Here is an 18,574-nt window from a genome sequence, read left to right as displayed (position 1 = left end):
ACTATCAAATCGACAATACACACTAATGATATTCATAACAGTAAAGACGATACACTGTAGCCACCGTGGGGGTGTTTGTGTATATCCCAATAACAGTTATGAGAACAATCGATGGAGTAATTGTGTGTTAATATGGGTGATGTGGTGGGTACATTGGCTTCTACCATCCATCCGACAGCTGCTCAACTAGTCGTTCTTGACTCATACATACATTCCCCACCAACCACGGGTGAATGAATGTATGTCAACGTTCACCCCGTTTAGCGCCGTCATATATCATCCGTGCAAGTTGATGTGCTACGCATAACCAGCCCGATTATACATCACCAATGAATTTCAACGCAAACAAACAAAGCGTACGGGGTGATGGTGTTGGTGGAGGCCGCCGCCCTGTGACGATGGGTTGTATCCGTGCAGCATGTCCCCATGGGAAGGAGCCGCCGCCGTTGGTCGGACGCCCGACAGTGTCTTGAGCTCAGTGATAATGCGCGCGCACAAGTTCATGTACGTGAACGCGTCGCCGCCAAGGTTTTGAAAGTCCAGCAAGTAAATGTGCTGCTGGACTTTGTACAGTTGGAGCCCAATCTTGACGGGTTTGTGGACTGATGTTGAACAAGATGGCGGCGGCGGCGCTGGTTGCCACCGGCACTTGACGCGATACGGCGCGAGCACTTTCCACTCAAAGTGCAGCACCAGCAGTGCCTTGTACACTTCCGACATGACGTGCGCCGGCTCCTTCTTGGATTGGATGCCCAAGTACCATCGCCGACGCTTCTTTTCCGCGAGCGCGGCTTCGTTCATCTGGTGCTGGACAGACATGACCCCCCCCCCGTGGGAAGAATTTGCCGCCGGCGGTCCTCGCGCCAACGGGGTGCGGCCGCCAAATTGCCGCTGCATCAGCGGGTCTCCAGGGGACGCTTGGATCATGGGCGATGCAGCCATCGGGATCGGTCCTCGGCCTAGAGTGTACGGATGTAAACTACATACATCCACAAGAATATGACTGAATCGACACATACACCAAAGAATAGGCACAAGGATATATTTAGCCAATCAGATGAAACCAACATCGAATTACTAGTGTGTGTGCCAGAAATTAGTGTGATTCCCATCACCACAAGACAACTTTTTTACATACAAACTTCAGTAACAAAGAATCGACCGATAGATTTGGCAAAGAATCAGCACAAAAGTAGTCCAAATTTTGGACAATACATGCACAGGGGAAAAAAAGAAAGTCTACCCAATCATAACCAAGAGATTTGGGGTCATTCTGGGCCAAACTTTTGATTGGTTTAAATTAGCCAACCATGCTATCAGTTCATCTTGGCAAGTTCGAACAACCACTTAGGTCATCTAGCATGTCGTTCCCTGTACAGATGGATCGGCAGGACGAATTTTGAGCCAATCAGATTGCAGGAAATCAGCATCATTATCGAATTAGTGTATGACTTGAATTAGTGTGGTTTTGGCGTCACCAGAGAACAATCAAAATTCAGTACAAAGAATTGATCGGCGAATCAGCACAAAGTCCAATTGTTGGGACCTAGCATTGTCGAATGTCTTGAAAGAAGGGATTAAAGAACCGCCAAAGCCAATCAAATCACTCGATCTGGTGAATTTCTGCCAATCCAAATGTTTGGCCCAGTCCCTCCTCCGTATTGGGCAAAACAAATATATATATACTAATCTTTGTATGGCATACTTTGTACTAGCTTAAATTGAATCAAATCGATTCGAATGCTATATCACAAGTCCAAGTTTAGGGACCTGGTATATATATGCTCGCACTACTGTTTGCCAGGTCGGCAAGGCTCAACCTGCCCATACTAAAAAGTACTGTTTAATGCAGGCATAAAAGGCTCCAAATTTCTTTCAAAAAGTCGAAAAAATACCCCAAAAACCCACGACAAATCGACGCAAATTACGAATCAAAACAAGGCGTCGGTCGTACCTGGCACGAGCAAACTACTCTGGTCGGGCTGGGAAAACGTCTTGGGCGTGTTGTCATGCCGCTTGACATTTCGCAGTTCTATATATATATTTATAAATATATATATATACGTCCATATCGTTCAAACATTATTCTGCTTTGTGTATTTGAAATAAACTTCACCGTCGATTCGCATTTTGGCATTTTTGTGGTCCAGCACGAGGTCGTACGCGACCCGCAGCGGCGTGTATTCTTCGTGCTCGATGCTGTGGATCACATGGTCGCGGGTGATGGTCCCGCCAGGAAAGTCCAGGGTCAGACACTTGGCGACCACTTCGTCGTCGATCTTTCGAGCCTAAACGACAGCAAACCCATGAATATATATATAATAAACTGGGGCGACATGGAGAACGAATGTACACAAGAATCGGCAGAAAAATTGAGCCAATCAGATTGCAGCAAAACAACCAACCACCAACATCGAGTTTGTTTGTGACTGAAATTAGTGTGAATACAATCACCACAGGACATCTTTTTGCATACAAAATTCAAAATATCGATCGATGGATTTGGCAAAAAATCGGCACAAAAGTCCAAAAGGACAATATCGAAACGTATTGTGTCCTCCACCCAGCATGGAGACTACAAAAAACGCAATGAAGTAGTATATATATATAATGTTTCTCTAAAAAAGACAAATAAATTTGAAATTATTTAATATATTTTTGGAATAGTAATTTTAAAAACGTGGTAATAGGAATACGATGTATGCCGTGGGTAGGGTATGTTTTAATATATATATATATATATATATATATAGCAGAAAACCAAACACGTGCCGAATCGACATGCAACGTACTTCTTGCTCGACGGCTTCGGGGGGATGTTGTAGGTATGGTGGCAAGTTGGTTTGGAACCACGGATGCTGTCTATCGTGTTACTCTTAGATCATAATCCTGACGAGCGAGCATACATAAAATGCATGCTACTACTATACATGGAGATTTAAATACAATATTGTCGATTTGATACAAATTTGGGGAGGGGGTGCAATCGAATCGCGCCGACCAAACCGATCCACAATCGATCTGATTGGTCGAATTTCATTGAGAAGGTTTTGATTGGCTATTAATTTTGAGCTCATCTGAGGTAGCCAATCAAATCGATTTAAATTCCAACGAGAAACCACGCCACAACACGAAATTTCACTCGAAAGCACAATAAAAGGATCAACACACCCAGAAGAGCATGGATAAAAAATATTTTTTAATACAAGAAAACGAAAATAGGATGATTAAAAAATATATAAAAAATTCAAACCACCACGCGACTTGTCGTTGTGGTAGTCGTCAAATCAAATAAATATATTTAGAAATATACATTATATATATATATTTCTAAACACAAGACATTTTACAATAGACACACTACCAATACAAATAGAGTATTATTCTAAACTGGAGCGACATGGAGATAATCACCTTCGACAACACCACATGTAGTCCACAAGACTCATCGGCAGAGTACGATTTAGCCAATATGATTGCAGGAAACAACCATCATCCACGTCGAATTAGTGTGTGACTTCACAATTAGTGTGTGACACCAATCGCCACAGGACACGTTTGTTTACATAATTGTTACAAAATACAGTACAATCCTGAATCGATTTCGAATAATATATTTGGCGATTACCCCACCAAAGTCCAAATTTGGGTAAAAGGGCTAATAAATCAACATGATCACATGGGATGCTACTACCGGATTTCAGGAATCGTGATGCGCTTCATGGGGTCGACGACGAGCATGCGCGGAATCAAATCGCGCGCGTCGTCCGACAGATGCGACGGCAGGCTGTACATGCCGCCGCGGATCTTCTTGAACAGGTTCGGGATGCTTTCGTCGTCAAAGGGAAGCGCTCCGCAGAGGAGCGCGTACAGGATCACCCCGCACGACCACACGTCGACTTCGGGGCCGGCGTACCTAGCGAACGAAAGAGCTGGTCAGCAACACTTAAAATGAACAAGATAAAGCAACGAACAAGTTGCCAGAAATGACTTCGGGGGCGGCATAGTTGGGCGACCCGCACGACGTGCGCAGGAACTCGCCGTCGCGCATCGTATTGGACAGACCAAAGTCGGCGATCTTGACGTTGTTGTCGGCGTCGAGGAGGAGGTTCTCGGGCTTGAGGTCGCGATGGACCACGCGGTGGAAGTGGCAGTACTCGACCCCGGACACGATTTGATGAAAAAAGTGCCGCGCCTCGTCCGGCGACAGCTACAATAAGAATGGTGTCGAAATGAGGATGCAAAGGAAACGGGGTCGACATGAGGATGTGAAGGCATGCGTGCGTTCGTCGTCGTACCCGGCCTTTGGACACGATGTAGTCAAACAACTCGCCGCCCGCGACGTACTCGAGCACCATAAAGATGTCGGTGGGGGTGTCGATCACTTCGTACAGCCGAATGATGTGTGGGTGCTGCATCTTGCGGAGCAGTCCGATCTCACGCCGCACCTTTTCGCTCATGTCCAGCGATCGGATCTTATTGCGGTTCAAGATCTTGATTGCAACCTTGTGCCCTGTGATCACATGTTCGGCCACTACCACCACGCCGCGTGTCATTCCCTCCATCAGAGGCGCATATGGACGGACGTACATTTGACCTTCCCAAAGGAACCTGTTCCCAGCGTCTCTCCTAGACGGTAATACCCCAATTGTACCGGCACGTCATGGCTGCTCATTGTCCTCTGTCGCTTCTTCCTTCGTTCCGGGTATCTAATTTAGCCGGGGGCCGCCGAACTGACGCGGTGGGGCCCCCCATCGGGGGTCCCATGTTCATAAAATACTCTGAAATATTATACATTGGATCCTATTGGCTGAAATATTCACATGCTCATTTTTGATTCGCCAGGATATGGGAAATTCATGGTGATGCCGCTCTGTCATCCTACGTCATAACCATCACGACGGTAGCGTCGATGTACTGTATGCTCGTGCAATCAATACCTCAGGAGGCATAAGATGCAAGTTCAAAGCGGTGGGTAGTTTGATCTCGTTGCTACCACTCACTCCGTATCCGCTGCAGTGCAGGACGGCAGGAATATTCAAGAGGATGTGCAACTTATCAATTTATACAGGTTCAACCTTGCCGAGGAAGTGAGGGATTTGCGACTTTTTTGTCATTTTCAAATTCGCATCGATCTAAGCATGCCAGGTACACGGCCTCCACTCCCTTGTCGCCTCCAGGAGGATGCGTACTGACGATGGTGATGATGTGTGTCTAGGCAAGTACCAAATTGTGTTGATCCGTCACGGCGAAAGCCAATGGAACGTGGACAACCGCTTCACGGGTTGGCACGATGTTCCCCTTTCTGCCGTCGGTATGTATGGCAACGCTTAGATTGCATGCATTGACTGACGATGCTCCGTCTGTAGGCGAAAAGGAAAGCCACGATGCCGGCAAAGCCTTGAAGGTCGCTGGCTTCTCATTTGATGTCGCGTACACGTCCGTGTTGAAGCGCGCCATCAAGACGTGCTGGAACACGTTGGAGGAATTGGACTTGATGTGGATCCCTGTGAACCGTTCGTGGAAACTGAATGAGCGCCACTATGGTGCCCTCCAAGGCCTGAACAAGCAAGACACAGTCGCCAAGTACGGCCTCGACCAAGTCATGGTGTGGCGCCGCAGCTACTCGACCCCGCCCCCTGCATTGGACGCGTCCTCCGAGTACTATCCCGGCAACGACCCAAAGTACGCCGACGTGCCGCGTGAAGAATTGCCCTTCACCGAATCGTTGGCGACCACGAAGCTCCGTGTCGTGCCGTACTGGAACGATGTGATTGTCCCTTCCATCAAGGCGGGCAAGAAGGTGCTCATCGTCGCCCACGGCAACTCCCTTCGCGCGTTGGTGCAACACTTGGACAACATCTCGGAAGACACGATCACGGGCCTCAACATCCCCACGGGCGTGCCCCTCGTCTACGACTTGGACGAAAACTTCCACCCCATCGTGCACGAACATGCCATCGCGCCATTGTCCGGGCACTACGTCGGCAATCAAGAAGAAATCCGCAACCGCATCGCCGGTGTCGCCAACCAAACCAAGGCGTAAACGTAATAGATTGCATGTGAAATTCCGTTCCTTGGACAATGACATAAAAGCATCACCGAGGCAACAACGTACGTACTCGTTGTATATGGAGGACTGAAGCCATAGAGTCCACGGCGCCGAAGTACCTTGGCGCGAATCAAATGCTTCTTCGAAGGCATTCTATAAAGTAAAATTAAGGTCATAAAAACGAAATCACTTTGGTAAAGTATGGGGTCGAAGATCTGAATTTATATGGTTTCTTGGAGTACCCTTATTATTGGATATTCTTGGGACATTAATACTATTTTATGCAATAATTGCAGACGTTTCATTTCAAAGTGCACTGTGCAGCGCTTGTAATGTCCCCAGTGATAAAACCATGACTGGCGTCGACTGAAACTCTATCTCTGGACGATATGAGGTACTACATATATACTACCACCGTAACTATATGTTCTCTTCTCCATAACACATTTGATAACTGTAATACAACCAGTAAACGGTGGTATGGTAGTACCGGTAGTAGGATTCACAAAACGGCACTTTACAGTGTTAACAGTAAACATCATCATTGTGCTAACGTTATTATTGTAATCAGCCGAAATCAGCCAACCACCCTGCTTTGTTTCGCCCACGAGCTTGCTGGCTCTTGTGACTGCGCGTAAATATATCGAACACAAATGGCACAAACGTCCTTCCACAGACCATAAAGTTGTCGACTCTCTGGTCTATCGAACATACCACTACATATCACATATCAGCAGCAACAACAAATGCAGCCGTTCACGACTACAGTAGACAGGTATAGCATGCTATAATAAGTAGTTATGTACATCGTCGTCACGGCGACTCTGCCGCCACTGCCGCTTCTCGTGCATAACTCACAATATGTCTGGTTGGGTGTATGTAGGTACTGTACCAGTATGTACGTTGTCAATGAGGGTTGCACGTTGGTTTTGAAACGGCTTGCATACAAATTTCAAGTAAAACCGTACGACTGGGCAAGTGGCAATGTGTGCTTGAAAGCCATCTGGTTTAACGTAATGGGTAAACTGCCCGACAGAACACGTTAAACGATATAAAACGGCCCACAATCCCCATTGAACGTATTTACCGCCTTTTACGTCGGCACTTCGTCGTCTTTTAACTCAATTCTCTCCCATTAAGTACGCCATACATACCAAGGTGCGCATAGTCCCTTGAGCACCATCCTTCGATGCCACGTACGACATCCACCTGTCTGAAACGTGCAGTACACTGGTGGCGCACATGTTATCGATCATGGAGCATCGTCGAGGGCTCCCACAAAGATGGCTACGATATCGGATGACTTCATCGAAGGGGACCCTCGGAAGTCCGATTGTTTGTAGTTCCCTCTAAAGTACGACGTACATTCTACGACGCCATTACTCACCAAGCAGAAGTACAGTAAAACAGCATTACAATACGGCACTACAATGGCACATGCATGGCATCATTTGCGAATTTCCCACGCCGGACAACCGCCATCGAGATGCGCGCAAGGACGAGAAGCGTGGCGAGCATGCATGAGTACTTTGAAGACGACGTGGACGACATACGATCCAGCGTCGCCAGCAGTCGATCGAGCTCGTTCTCGTACCGAATGAGCCTAGACGACTGGGATTTTTCCGAAACCCGGGTCCGAAGGTGCAGCCACAGCAAGCGCATCAGCTTTGACGATGACGTCAAGGTCGAGACCATTCCATCGCTGTCTAGCATCGACGAAGCGACCAAGAGGGACCTGTGGTACTCGGCCGACGACTTTGCCAAGATGCAGCAGCAACTGCGAAATCCCCACTCCAGCAGTGCGCACCACACATAGACGATCGCCGTCGACTCAACTTGATAGTGTGTTAGGCTCCCTCCTTATTTATTCGAATCAACCAGGTTATCCATGTTGCTCCACACAGTGTCACACATATTCGTTCCGGTGGTACATGGAGCCTTGCATGTTTCACTTGCTTCTGCGATAAAGTGTGGGTTTTCTGTCCTACTTGTCATAATCACAAACTTGAACCAAGGGCTATATACTGCTTCTACATTTCGAATCTACATGGTTTCTACATATTTGTCGCGCCATCAGCAGCATGCACCTTCATGCGGGCGGCGGGACAATGTTGGACGCGAGCATGGCGTGGACAAACTCGAGCCGCGCTCGCTCCGTGATCTCGTCATGCGGCGGCGCGGGGTCGCCGTCGGTGTCCTTCCACGCCTTCGTCGAGATCTCCAGGAGCGCGCGCAACGCCGTCGCCATATCACTGGCGACGACAACCACATAAGATGGGACTACACACATGCACGAGTCATATATACCTCGTGGGGACGATGGGACCGCCGCCCTTCAACACGCGGCGCGCCAAGTCGAAGTGGACGCGGTCTTTTACATGCTCATGCATGTCGACGACGCGCGCGCGGAAGGAGCAGCCGAGGGCCGACAACGGACAGGCATGCAGCTCCGCCGAACACACCGACTCGTCGTGCTCATGGCGTAGGAAGACCTGGCGACAATGGGGACATGTAAAGCGCGCAAACCCACAGGTCACTATACACGTGGCACACGCCATATCTTTGAGCCAAGGGATATATGTACATGACATGCTTCCTACAAGCATGCTGGAATGCCGTGGCCCGCGTCAACGACGTCATCACGCAACCGTTGTCAAGGAATGCGCAGGATTCCGGCAACGCCGCCACGAGTCGTTCAATGGGCTTGCTGCGTCGCAGTGGCATTGGGTTGCATCGACACAACGGACACTTGTCCTTGCGCTTTAGCGATTCCTAACACGACGCGTGGAGGCATTCCTCCTCCCTACATGTGAATGTGTACCCTCATGCAGGGGTCGCAAAACACATGCGCGCACTCGGCGCACTCAACCACAAGCTCTCCGAACGTGTCGAGGCAGATGGGACAACGAAATGCTTGTTGGGCGGCTGCAACAGCGTCGCGCACTGCTTGTTTGCGCAGTTCCAAGGTTGACTCTGCCGGTTTGGCGTCCCATCGACTGCCATTGCTCGTACACCGCTTCTTTGTCACAACCTCGACGTCCTCTTCATTTTCGTCCACCTGTGTCGGCACCGCCAGCGAGGATGGGGCCAGTCGCGGCGGCGGCGGTGGAAGCGCAGCAGAAGTGGCGACGCTGCACATTTTGATCAAATGATATTCTTTCAATTGCCCCATACAAATCGTCAGTGAATTTTTCGTAGGGGTAGGGCGGATCTTGCAAGAACAAGGCCGCCGGATCTCGATAGTATATCGACACCACACATGGTGAGATATTATGTATACAACTATCAAGTTATGCGTCGAATATTATCAAAATAATGGGGTGGTGGTCACCATGGTGAGACTTGTTGGAGAAATCACATGGGAGAATTTGGGCAAGTCAGGACAAATGAAAGCTGAGCTGGCCCTCGTGGATGCAGTAGAGCAGCTTGGTGCGCATGATGTCCTTGGAGCTGTAGTCCGGAAGCTTGAGGTAGTTGGTGCACGTGGACGCCGACGGCAGGATCGCATCGTTCGCGGTGGAGGACGACGCGTCGTCTACGGTCAACTTGCGTACGACAGTGAGGGCCGGATCGAGTCTGGCGAGGCCCCCCATGGGCAGACGGTGGGAACCCGTGACAAATCGGACAAACAACCTTTGGTCGTCGGGCGAAAACTCGGCGAGGATGTCCACGAGCCACCCGATCGCGCGACTGTCCATCGTGTAGCCGTGGTCGCACACCATCGCCGCCCGGATCTCGTCTGCCCCACCAGGCCACATCTGTCGCGACGGATCGGCCAACAAGACGCTCCAGTCGGCAGCGGACAGCATGGTGAGCACATGCAGCGGCGCGATGGACGCAAACCCAGCGCGAAACGCGTCGACTTGCGGTCGAATGGCCGTGTCCAGCATGGTCGTGACCGTCAAGTCGAGGAACTCGACGACGTTGTCAGTCGTGACAGGTCGGTCGGCGCCCTTGTCGCACAGAGGCATGGACGACGGAGGCAAGACGAACGTGAGTCCCATATCGTCGATGCTCGCGTCGTGGCGGTGGTCGTACAGGTACTGCAGAGACCGGCCCAGCTGCGGGTCCACGGTCGCAATGTGCTCGAGCGCCAACGCCATGTTGCCGTGCAGCGATTCCCCTCGAAGTAACCGCAAAAACGGCACTGCCAACGGCAAGTCCAACAAGCGTTCGTCCACAAGTGCCTATATATATATATATATATTAATGCTCGAGCAACCATATATATTGAGAGGCACATCCGCGAACAGCATCTCCAAATAATATCCATCTCAATCTCCCTAACGGGCGTAACGAGAAACCACATCAAGACTGTCCATGTCCAATCGATATGTATGGATAGGATATATATATATATACATATATATATATATATATATATGCAATATATACCGTGTATATATAACATTATGACCACTATCGATTACTACTACCAAAACCCATACGACTTTTAGTATTATTGTACATGTTCAAAGTATCGACACCACCAAATGTACACGAATCGACAAACGAATTTTAGCCAATCCGATTGCAGCAAAAATCACAACTAATTAGTGTGTGATTTCAATTAGTGTGACGGGGATCCCATTTTGTTACATACTTCGCAAAGTACAAAATTCAGAGCAGAAAATCAATCGATGGATAAGGATTTTTTGGCTGAAAGACACTATAGACATAAATATATATATATATATATGGCCATTGAAAACAACATCAGTCGACAAACAATCTATAGGTGTGTACCTGGGCGACCAGCTTGCCGAGAAATGCAAACCGCGCGAGGAGCTCAGACGACGAGGAACCGGAGGATAAGGGGGATGGAGGATGGAGGTCGATCGGTCGCGGAAACAATCCATGCGGCGCCTCAACTGCGTCGTCCAGGTCCGTGTGAAATGACGACGTGATGCCAAGTCCATCCAATTCAGTGTCGAGTACTTCCGGGCTTTGGGGGACGAGGGCCACGAGTGTGTCCACGTCCAACTCGTACAGCACAACGTTGGTCTATCAACAAAATAGACGTTAACGCAAATAAAGAACCACACAATACAAAGTACTTGGGTGAGCGGCGTGCCTTCGCAATGCACCGACGCGTGTTTGGTCACGGCGCGGTAGTCGCGCTCGTACATGCGCCGTCCGGTTCGCGCTACCATGCGGGTACCACCGTCCACCATCGTCACAAGGCCGGCCTCCGTGCCCGGGAACGTCACCGTGTCGCAATGCGAACACTGCAAAACCGGATGCACGACACTGGGGGTGCCTCGGGGGTACGCCTGCGACAAGTACGCGACTTCGCTGTCGCTGACAATCCACCACCGCCATGACACGGAATGGGGGGCCGCCGCACCACCACCACCATTTTCTGTATCGAGGCTTCCAGAAAGAGAAGGCGAGGTGGCGGTAGCATGGCGACACTGATGCATCGACCATGAGAACGAGCACGCGTGGCAGTGGGGCTCGGGAGTGCCACTGGGCGGCGTGGAGCTGCTGCTGTGGCTACCGTCGTTGGGTTGAGTCAGCAGACATTGGTGCGTCGGACAAGTGGGAATTGATAGGTGCGCGCACGTGTTGCACACGATCACGACGACCCGATGGAACCCTCGAACGGGCATGGCGTGGTGGGGGGGGGGTTCTTGCGGGGGGATAGCGGCTGCGGGGGGTTCCGACTCGGCGTCGGCCGTCGCGCTGCTGCTTTGTTCGTCGCGCCACATGTTTAAATGCTTGGCTTGCATGGCTTGGCTCACCAACGAGTAGAATTCAGTCGTCGGACCCAACCCTAGCACCCAAACAAAACCAATACATTGGTAACCAAATACAATACACGTTTCAAACATGGCTACATCCAACGATATATAAACGGGCCACAAGTACATATGACTGTGTTGATATGTACATACCTGTGCCGACTTCGCCCAAGTACTCAATCTCAACGATGGATTTCTGGCCGCCATACGTCGACAGCAGTTTCATCGCTGACTGCAGCAACTTAGACCGCGCGACACGGACTTTGAGCCGGGGTATCTTAGCCACGCGCGCCACGGCGGCGGCAAGTGCCGCGTCGTCCCGTCGTCGGCTTCCCGTCGCGTCGGGGCGTCGTCCGCCTGGAAGTTTCCACAGTGTCCTCGACAGGTACTGGATCGCGCGCGCCGACCCAAAGCTCGACGCGTACATCAGGTGTAGCTTGGCCTGGAACGGCAGCAAGAACGAGTACGAGTGCGCGATCGTGCGGACTGCCCATGGAAACGCTTGTAGCGCCACCACGAGAGGCTGCATCAAGCACGTGCGTTGCAAGTGCATGGCCAACGCCGGCGATTCAAACGCCGTGGGGGGTACCAATGACATCTTGTACAGCAACGCCAGCAACGCCAAGCAGTCGTCAACGACAGATCCCCGAGCATTCTTGTCGTCGTCATGACAGTTGGTCACGGGTAATGTGGGGGTTTCGTTCGGGGGGGTGGTGGCCGCCATGTGAAACGTCAAGTCCATCGGCGCATCCCACAACGACTCGACGGGCACCCACGGCAGATCCTCATCCCCCTCGTAATCATTTGTCCATCCACACGTTTTGCTGCGAATCAACGCTTCCAAGATGGTCATGGACGGCGGCAACACGTGTCCGTCCACGGTCGTACGAATCCGGGCCTTGTCTTCTCCATCCCCCTCCTGCATCTCCGTCACGTCTTCTTCGTCATCATCATCATTGTGGTGATGCTGATCTTTGCCAAACATTTTGGCAGCGACAAACGCTTGCATCGTGTCGACACGCGCCAATGGCTCCACGAGCACCACCGTCGTCGTCGTTGTTGTGTCGGCGATCGCGGGGCTTCCCATCATAGCGTTCACATGAAGTCGGACGTTCAAATGCTGTGCGAGCAGGTTCATCACGTGTGCGACCGGACGCCCTGACGTGGTCATCGAGGCCACCACGGATGGAAACAACCCATCTGTCCCTGGTCGCGTTAGGTGGTAAGGGTTCCACTGCGAAACCACCGCCTCTTTCACAGTGGCCACCAACGCCACCACCCACCTCACGTCCGACATGGTCGCAACCATCTCGCCAAAGTCATCCGTCGACGCTTGAATAAACTCGACCAACGCCGGCACCACCGCGCTCGTCGTGAGCTCGTACGATGTCACGCCGTCAGGCGACCTAAACACGTCGGCCAGCCGCAAGACGACGGCACCTACCCCTGCGTTGGACGACCCCCCGCGCAGGTCCCGTGCCAACGCCGCGAGGGCGTCCAGCGCGGGGGTCGTCGTCGCATTAGACTTGTACGTAGCCAACAGCTGGGTAGCTGCGTGGGTGTTGGCGGTGGCCACTGGTGGCTCGTGGGCAACCCCTTCCAACGCTTGGTACACGCCATCGCGCACAAACCGAACGTGGTATTCATCATGCGCATGGGTCAGTGCGATGGACATGACGCACAGCGCCAGCGATACTTCTGTGGACCCAACATCGTCACGTTTCTCGTCGTCAACGGCCCCGACGGAAGCGACGTGCCGACGCCGACGCCGCGGACGCTTTAACGTGGTGGCGACAAATGAGCACAAGGCATCCACGTGCTTGAGCGCCCGATGCGACACGGTCGTCATGGCGGCGGTGAGCACGTCCACGAGCCTCGCGCGCGTGTCGGCGGCGTCGTCGTCGTCCATCGGGTCGGCCAAACCCGCCAAGGACGACAGCATGGCCGGTACCAGCTTCGTGGTAAGCATGTGATCTGCCAACTCGCAAAGTGTATTGTCGGACGAACTACTACTCAACGACACGATCACGTCGTCGATGAAGTGCAGCGCGGCGCGGACGACGCTGGGGGGGTCCTGAGCCGCCAACATCGCACACAGTACCACAGAAACGCTGTCGCATGTTCCGTCCACTAGCCGACGACTGTACACGCGACGACCCACGACAGACAAGATGTGAACCAGTAGCCCATACGTGGCAGGCTTCATGTTGTCTGGCATTCTCGAAGTTGTGGGGTATGTAGCGAGAAGTGCCAGCAGGTGGTCCAACGTATTCAAGTCGATAACCACCACCAAAGTATTCGACAAGTCGGCGTCGTTGCCTTGGGCACTGAGGGAGGTGCAAAGTCTACATACATATAAAACAATAAATATAATTCATCATACCAGGGATGTATGTATATAGTTTGTGTACAATATACACATGGATGTGAGATACACTGGCTACTAACTATAAAAAAAGATTAAAATATGTACGAAAGGCCATCAATCCGATACGAATACTATATATACAAGTGTTGTAAGGCAATCCATCTATATATATATATATATACTGCATTGTTAGTTCGATTCGAAATCGCAGGGGGTGAATGCGCAGGATCGACCAATCAAAACCCAGAACACAAATAAAGTGGCCAATCAAAGTCCCTCTTCAGCCATGCAACATCGAATGATTGTATGACGTATATTTGTGTGTGACACTAGACGTGTTTTATACCAATACACAATAAGCTGTGCATCAGCACAAAATACCCAAATATTATGGCTGAAAGTACAAATATAAATTGCTATCCACAACGTACAACACAAACAAATAATGCAAATATATATATATATATATATTGTGTTTAAATCGATTCGAAACTGGAGCCCTCAAAGCAAAATCGAATGTCTTAACAGCATGGATTAAAGTTCCGCCTAAGCCAATCAAATCACATTCTGTCGAATATCTGCCAATCCAAACGTTTGACTCAACGTCCTCAAAACCATATATATATACTAATCTTTGTATAGTATAGTTTGTACAAGCTTAAATTGGATCAATCGGATTTATTTGGTGAAATCACAAGTCCACCTTTGGGTGAAATAAGCACAATAACTCCTAAAGAAATCACGGCCCATTCATACTTGAGCCTTCCTCCATATCGATGCTTCTGTCGTTCGTTCACAAGTCCTTACCGGTCTAAGCAATCGATGCCGTGGTAGACAATGTCGGCGTCAAACGATCTCGTGAGCGCGTGGACCAGCTGCAGACCGCCAGTCGACTGCAGCGTCGGAATTGATGTTGCGTCCGTGCACAACAAGGCCGCGGTGCGCGCGGCGGTCCGTTGGACGTCGACGGCAAAGAAGTCGACGAATTGTAGCAGCGCCACGACCCCATTCTCATGCAAGGCGGCCGCGCGGCCGGCCGACGACGAGCAGAGGCGCTCCAGCATGCGCAGCGCCAACTCGGCCACGTCCATGTACTCGATGTTGAGCAGTTTGTCGCACAAGCTGGCGACGACGTTCGCGGCGACCGCGATGTCGACCGCGGATGGCATCACGTCCAAAATCGTGGCCAAGGCGCGACATGCAAGCAAGAGGATGTCCATCGAGTCGGAGGGGGGCGCGGCCACGAGTGTCGCCAACACAGGGACGAACGCGTCGGCTCGAAACCCCGACAACGCCAGCATCTCTTCCGACGACGACATCGTGAGCTGCTCACATAGTTCTGACAGGCTTGCCTACGAGACACGACATGATCATATGCTCCACGTCCAAACGAGAAGACGTGGGAATGAAAGTAATCAAGGACTTGATTACAGTATGGGTGGTGTACCATTTGCACGTGCGGCGCGTTTGACGGTTGGATCTTCTCCAGCAGGTTGCGGAATTGCGGGTTGTGGGCACCAAACATCATCTACAAAGAACTTTTAATCATGACGCCTGCCTTCATATATCAGTAGCAGAAATGCGGGGGATCGTACCGGCAGGTCACCCCCGAATTGCCCAAGCAGTCCTACGAAGAAGCAGCAGGTCAGCTGCATGGGACCCGACGTGTAGTCTCGGGTAGTTGTACCTCGAAGCGTCTGTGGAAGGTCTTGCGATTGCCGAGACAAAGCGCGCAATGTCCTCATGATGTCGTGTTCACTCATGTCGCCGCCGCCGCCGCCGACGCCTTCTTCGTCGCTCATCGTTCCTTCTTCAACTGCCAGATGAGGTGGGAACGTCTGTCCGTCGGCCAATCTGTCGGGTATTTGCAAAACTCAAATTCTCCATCTAATTGGTGGAATATTATTCGTATTTTGTCCAATCCAATGCTGCGTTCCCCTGACGTCCCTACCACAATCGCGGCCACGGATTCGCGCCCCATGTTCGCGACTTGCATGGTGCCCATTGCTTGTGAGGGCAATGGCATGAGAGTAAGCTTAATGTACCCTCCTGACGTCCCTAGCACAACCTGACACACAATCGCGGCCACGGATTCGCGCCGCATGTTTGCGACTTGCATGAGTCCATTGCTTGTGAGGGCAATGGCATGAGAGTATGTAAGCTTACTGTACACCGATCTACACTGCATTCGTATCCTAGTCCTACGATGGTGTGTGACCTCCTCCTCCGTACGCGTCATGTTTAGGGGATTCACATTAGTTACCAGTACGTCGTTCGCACCATGGCTTCTCCACAACGGACCTTGACGTGTATATATATATATATATATACTAACTAGTAGTACGTTCTAGTTACTACGTAGTTACTCGTACATACATCATCAGTCGAGTCAGCCTACACCACCGAGAGGTCCTCTCACGTAATGTTATCGCAAGAGCGAAGTTACTGTAGGTACTGTACTCCGTGCTTTCTTACAACCTCCCACTTGGGTTCATTGTGGTGATGGAGTGGGTATTATACTTATTGGTGCAAGGTGAGCTTGGCAGTGAGGTTTTCCGCGACAGCATCGAGGAACTCGAACGTGTTGAGCCAGTGCTTGCGCTCCATCTTGTCTTCGTGGATCAACAGCGCCAAGTCCTTTGTCATTTGGCCGTTTTCAACCGTCTCGATCACGGTCGCTTCCAGCTGTTCGCAAAACGTCTTCAGCGCTGCGTTCTGGTCTAGCGCCGCGCGGTGCAACAGCCCGCGGGTCCACGCAAAGATGGACGCGATCGAGTTGGTGCTGGTTTCGCCGCCCTTTTGGTGCACGCGAAAGTGCCGCGTGACCGTACCGTGCGCAGCTTCGGCTTCCATGGTCTTACCGTCGGGGGTCAACAGCACGCTCGTCATGAGCCCGAGCGACCCGAACCCTTGGGCTAGAATATCCGACTGGACGTCGCCGTCGTAGTTCTTGCATGCCCACACGAACCCGCCCTTGGACTTGAGCACTTGCGCCACCATGTCGTCGATCAACCGGTGCTCGTACCAGATGCCCGCGGCCTTGTACTTGGCAGCGTATTCCGTGTCATACAAGTCTTGGAACACGTCCTTGAACTGCCCGTCGTATCGCTTCAAGATGGTGTTCTTGGTGGACAAATACAACGGCATCTTGCGGTCCAACGCGTATTCCAAAGACGCCCGCGCAAACCCAAGGATCGATTCCTTCGTGTTGTACATGCCCATGCCAACCCCGCCCGCGGCGTCATTGAAATGGTACACGGTCCATTCTTGGGACTGCTGGGAAGCATCGTCCGGGACAAACGTCATCTTGAACGTACCCTTGCCCGGGGCGACAAAGTCCGTCGCCTTGTATTGATCACCGAACGCGTGGCGACCGATGATGATCGGTTCCTTCCACCCAGGCACAAGCTTCGGGATGTTCTTGCACAGAATCGGTTCACGGAACACGGTGCCGCCCAACTCGTTGCGGAGCGTGCCGTTGGGCGACTTCCACATTTCCTTCAATTTGAATTCTTGGACGCGTTGCTCGTCGGGGGTGATCGTCGCGCATTTAATGCCGACGTTGTGGCGCGAGATCGCGCGGGCCGCATCCAGCGTCACCTCTACAATACATTCACATCGTTGCCATGAGTTGATGGAAACGAAGGCTCCATGGATTCCTTCGTACGATCGTTGGTGGCATCACGATGCTCCACGCCCAAGTCGTAGTACTCGGTCTTCAAGTCCAAGAAGGGGAAGATCAACTTGTCCTTGATCAACTGCCAGATGATGCGCGTCATCTCGTCCCCGTCGAGGTCGACGACAGGGTTTTCCACGTGAATCTTTGCGAACACCATGAGATGGATGTACTATGTGGTTGGAACGATGTTGATACGCTTGAGGTCGACGACGAGAAACGAAAAGTGACGACGACTTCGTGTTCCATAGGACCTTTGAAACTTAATATCTCGATGTTGTTTACAAACCGACGCCGTCGGCTCCATTGGCTACGTCGAGTGTGTTTCAAACGCATTTGAAATTGATTTAAAACGAATTTCGATTGAAATTCGACAGCGAGGTAGAATACTCGAGAGCACAGCGTGCACGTAACATGACGTTTGAAGTACGATCCATTGACTTGCAAGCCCGTATAAGATGTTTACATAAGCGATGTGGTATACTACAATGTAGTACTTACATGGACGCGCATGCCTTTCTAACGTCGCAGTGCGATCGCGGATGCCGCGATTGCGCTGACAATGTAGTACACTGTACGACACGTGCCTAACTATTAATATTACTATTATTTCTTAATACTAACGTCAGTACATTATGACATTACTGTTTCGACGTCGAGTCAACGATGGTACAATATATTCTGGGATTGCATGATTATGTCAGTCGGTCGGCGGTGAGTATCAATTGTCACAG

General features: G+C 51.0%; 6 protein-coding genes across 7 annotated transcripts; 2 read left to right on the top strand and 4 right to left on the bottom strand.

The window, feature by feature from the left end:
• Positions 1 to 13: 13 nt before the first annotated feature.
• H257_13675 (CAMK/CAMKL/AMPK protein kinase) lies at positions 14 to 4,723 on the bottom strand. Its single transcript, XM_009841285.1, has 9 exons — positions 4,591 to 4,723; positions 4,299 to 4,534; positions 3,975 to 4,210; positions 3,695 to 3,916; positions 2,793 to 2,862; positions 2,117 to 2,288; positions 1,955 to 2,032; positions 361 to 959; positions 14 to 297 (listed from the first exon to the last, which is right to left on the bottom strand). Exons 1-9 carry the CDS (start codon positions 4,673 to 4,675, stop codon positions 277 to 279), a joined length of 1,719 nt encoding a protein of 572 aa, XP_009839587.1. The 5' UTR covers positions 4,676 to 4,723; the 3' UTR covers positions 14 to 276.
• A 397-nt stretch (positions 4,724 to 5,120) lies between these two features.
• On the top strand, positions 5,121 to 6,217 carry H257_13674 (the record flags this gene model as incomplete). 2 transcript variants are annotated; one of them, XM_009841283.1, is made up of 3 exons in its annotated part: positions 5,121 to 5,148; positions 5,219 to 5,314; positions 5,370 to 6,217. In XM_009841283.1, the coding sequence occupies 3 exons, from the start codon at positions 5,142 to 5,144 to the stop codon at positions 6,044 to 6,046; spliced, it is 780 nt and encodes a 259-aa protein (XP_009839585.1). In that variant the 3' UTR covers positions 6,047 to 6,217. The 2 variants fall into 2 exon arrangements, with proteins under 2 accessions (XP_009839585.1, XP_009839586.1); XM_009841284.1 differs by lacking the exon at positions 5,121 to 5,148 and having other exon boundaries at positions 5,293 to 6,217.
• Positions 6,218 to 7,470: 1,253 nt separating this feature from the next.
• Positions 7,471 to 7,953, top strand: H257_13673 (hypothetical protein). Its single transcript, XM_009841282.1, has one exon. The coding sequence runs from the start codon at positions 7,494 to 7,496 to the stop codon at positions 7,866 to 7,868; it is 375 nt and encodes a 124-aa protein (XP_009839584.1). The 5' UTR covers positions 7,471 to 7,493; the 3' UTR covers positions 7,869 to 7,953.
• Positions 7,954 to 8,022: 69 nt separating this feature from the next.
• H257_13672 (hypothetical protein) lies at positions 8,023 to 9,213 on the bottom strand. Its single transcript, XM_009841281.1, has 4 exons — positions 8,874 to 9,213; positions 8,653 to 8,824; positions 8,360 to 8,588; positions 8,023 to 8,304 (listed from the first exon to the last, which is right to left on the bottom strand). Exons 1-4 carry the CDS (start codon positions 9,189 to 9,191, stop codon positions 8,142 to 8,144), a joined length of 882 nt encoding a protein of 293 aa, XP_009839583.1. The 5' UTR covers positions 9,192 to 9,213; the 3' UTR covers positions 8,023 to 8,141.
• Positions 9,214 to 9,242: 29 nt separating this feature from the next.
• On the bottom strand, positions 9,243 to 16,268 carry H257_13671 (hypothetical protein; the record flags this gene model as incomplete). Its single annotated transcript, XM_009841280.1, has 9 exons — positions 9,243 to 10,239; positions 10,799 to 11,056; positions 11,110 to 11,828; positions 11,950 to 14,141; positions 14,972 to 15,516; positions 15,612 to 15,692; positions 15,760 to 15,791; positions 15,852 to 16,002; positions 16,116 to 16,268. 9 exons carry the CDS (start codon positions 16,266 to 16,268, stop codon positions 9,430 to 9,432), a joined length of 4,941 nt encoding a protein of 1,646 aa, XP_009839582.1. The 3' UTR covers positions 9,243 to 9,429.
• A 206-nt stretch (positions 16,269 to 16,474) lies between these two features.
• H257_13670 (isocitrate dehydrogenase, NADP-dependent) lies at positions 16,475 to 18,062 on the bottom strand. Its single transcript, XM_009841279.1, has 2 exons — positions 17,832 to 18,062; positions 16,475 to 17,766 (listed from the first exon to the last, which is right to left on the bottom strand). Exons 1-2 carry the CDS (start codon positions 17,998 to 18,000, stop codon positions 16,685 to 16,687), a joined length of 1,251 nt encoding a protein of 416 aa, XP_009839581.1. The 5' UTR covers positions 18,001 to 18,062; the 3' UTR covers positions 16,475 to 16,684.
• Positions 18,063 to 18,574: the final 512 nt, after the last annotated feature.

The sequence above is a fragment of the Aphanomyces astaci genome (genome assembly GCF_000520075.1).
Source record: "Aphanomyces astaci strain APO3 unplaced genomic scaffold supercont1.50, whole genome shotgun sequence".
NCBI classification, from domain to species: Eukaryota; Oomycota; class Saprolegniomycetes; order Saprolegniales; family Verrucalvaceae; genus Aphanomyces; species Aphanomyces astaci.
This window is presented reverse-complemented; position numbering and strand designations above follow the sequence as displayed.

What these genes read in the sequence shown, in the direction of transcription:
- H257_13675 (XM_009841285.1), bottom strand. Translation starts at nt 4,675, where the DNA reads ATGAGCAGCCATGACGTGCCGGTACAATTGGGGTATTACCGTCTAGGA. An exon ending in TTCCTTTGGGAAGGTCAAAT is followed by an intron (nt 4,535 to 4,590) that starts GTACGTCCGTCC and finishes GCGTGGTGGTAG; the next exon opens with TGGCCGAACATGTGATCACA. An exon ending in TCCACCAACACCATCACCCC is followed by an intron (nt 298 to 360) that starts GTACGCTTTGTT and finishes GGTTATGCGTAG; the next exon opens with CACATCAACTTGCACGGATG.
- H257_13673 (XM_009841282.1), top strand. Translation starts at nt 7,494, where the DNA reads ATGGCATCATTTGCGAATTTCCCACGCCGGACAACCGCCATCGAGATG.
- H257_13672 (XM_009841281.1), bottom strand. Translation starts at nt 9,191, where the DNA reads ATGTGCAGCGTCGCCACTTCTGCTGCGCTTCCACCGCCGCCGCCGCGA. An exon ending in TTTGCGACCCCTGCATGAGG is followed by an intron (nt 8,825 to 8,873) that starts GTACACATTCAC and finishes GCGTCGTGTTAG; the next exon opens with GAATCGCTAAAGCGCAAGGA. An exon ending in CACGGCATTCCAGCATGCTT is followed by an intron (nt 8,589 to 8,652) that starts GTAGGAAGCATG and finishes CCACGTGTATAG; the next exon opens with TGACCTGTGGGTTTGCGCGC.
- H257_13670 (XM_009841279.1), bottom strand. Translation starts at nt 18,000, where the DNA reads ATGGTGTTCGCAAAGATTCACGTGGAAAACCCTGTCGTCGACCTCGAC. An exon ending in TCGTGATGCCACCAACGATC is followed by an intron (nt 17,767 to 17,831) that starts GTACGAAGGAAT and finishes AATGTATTGTAG; the next exon opens with AGGTGACGCTGGATGCGGCC.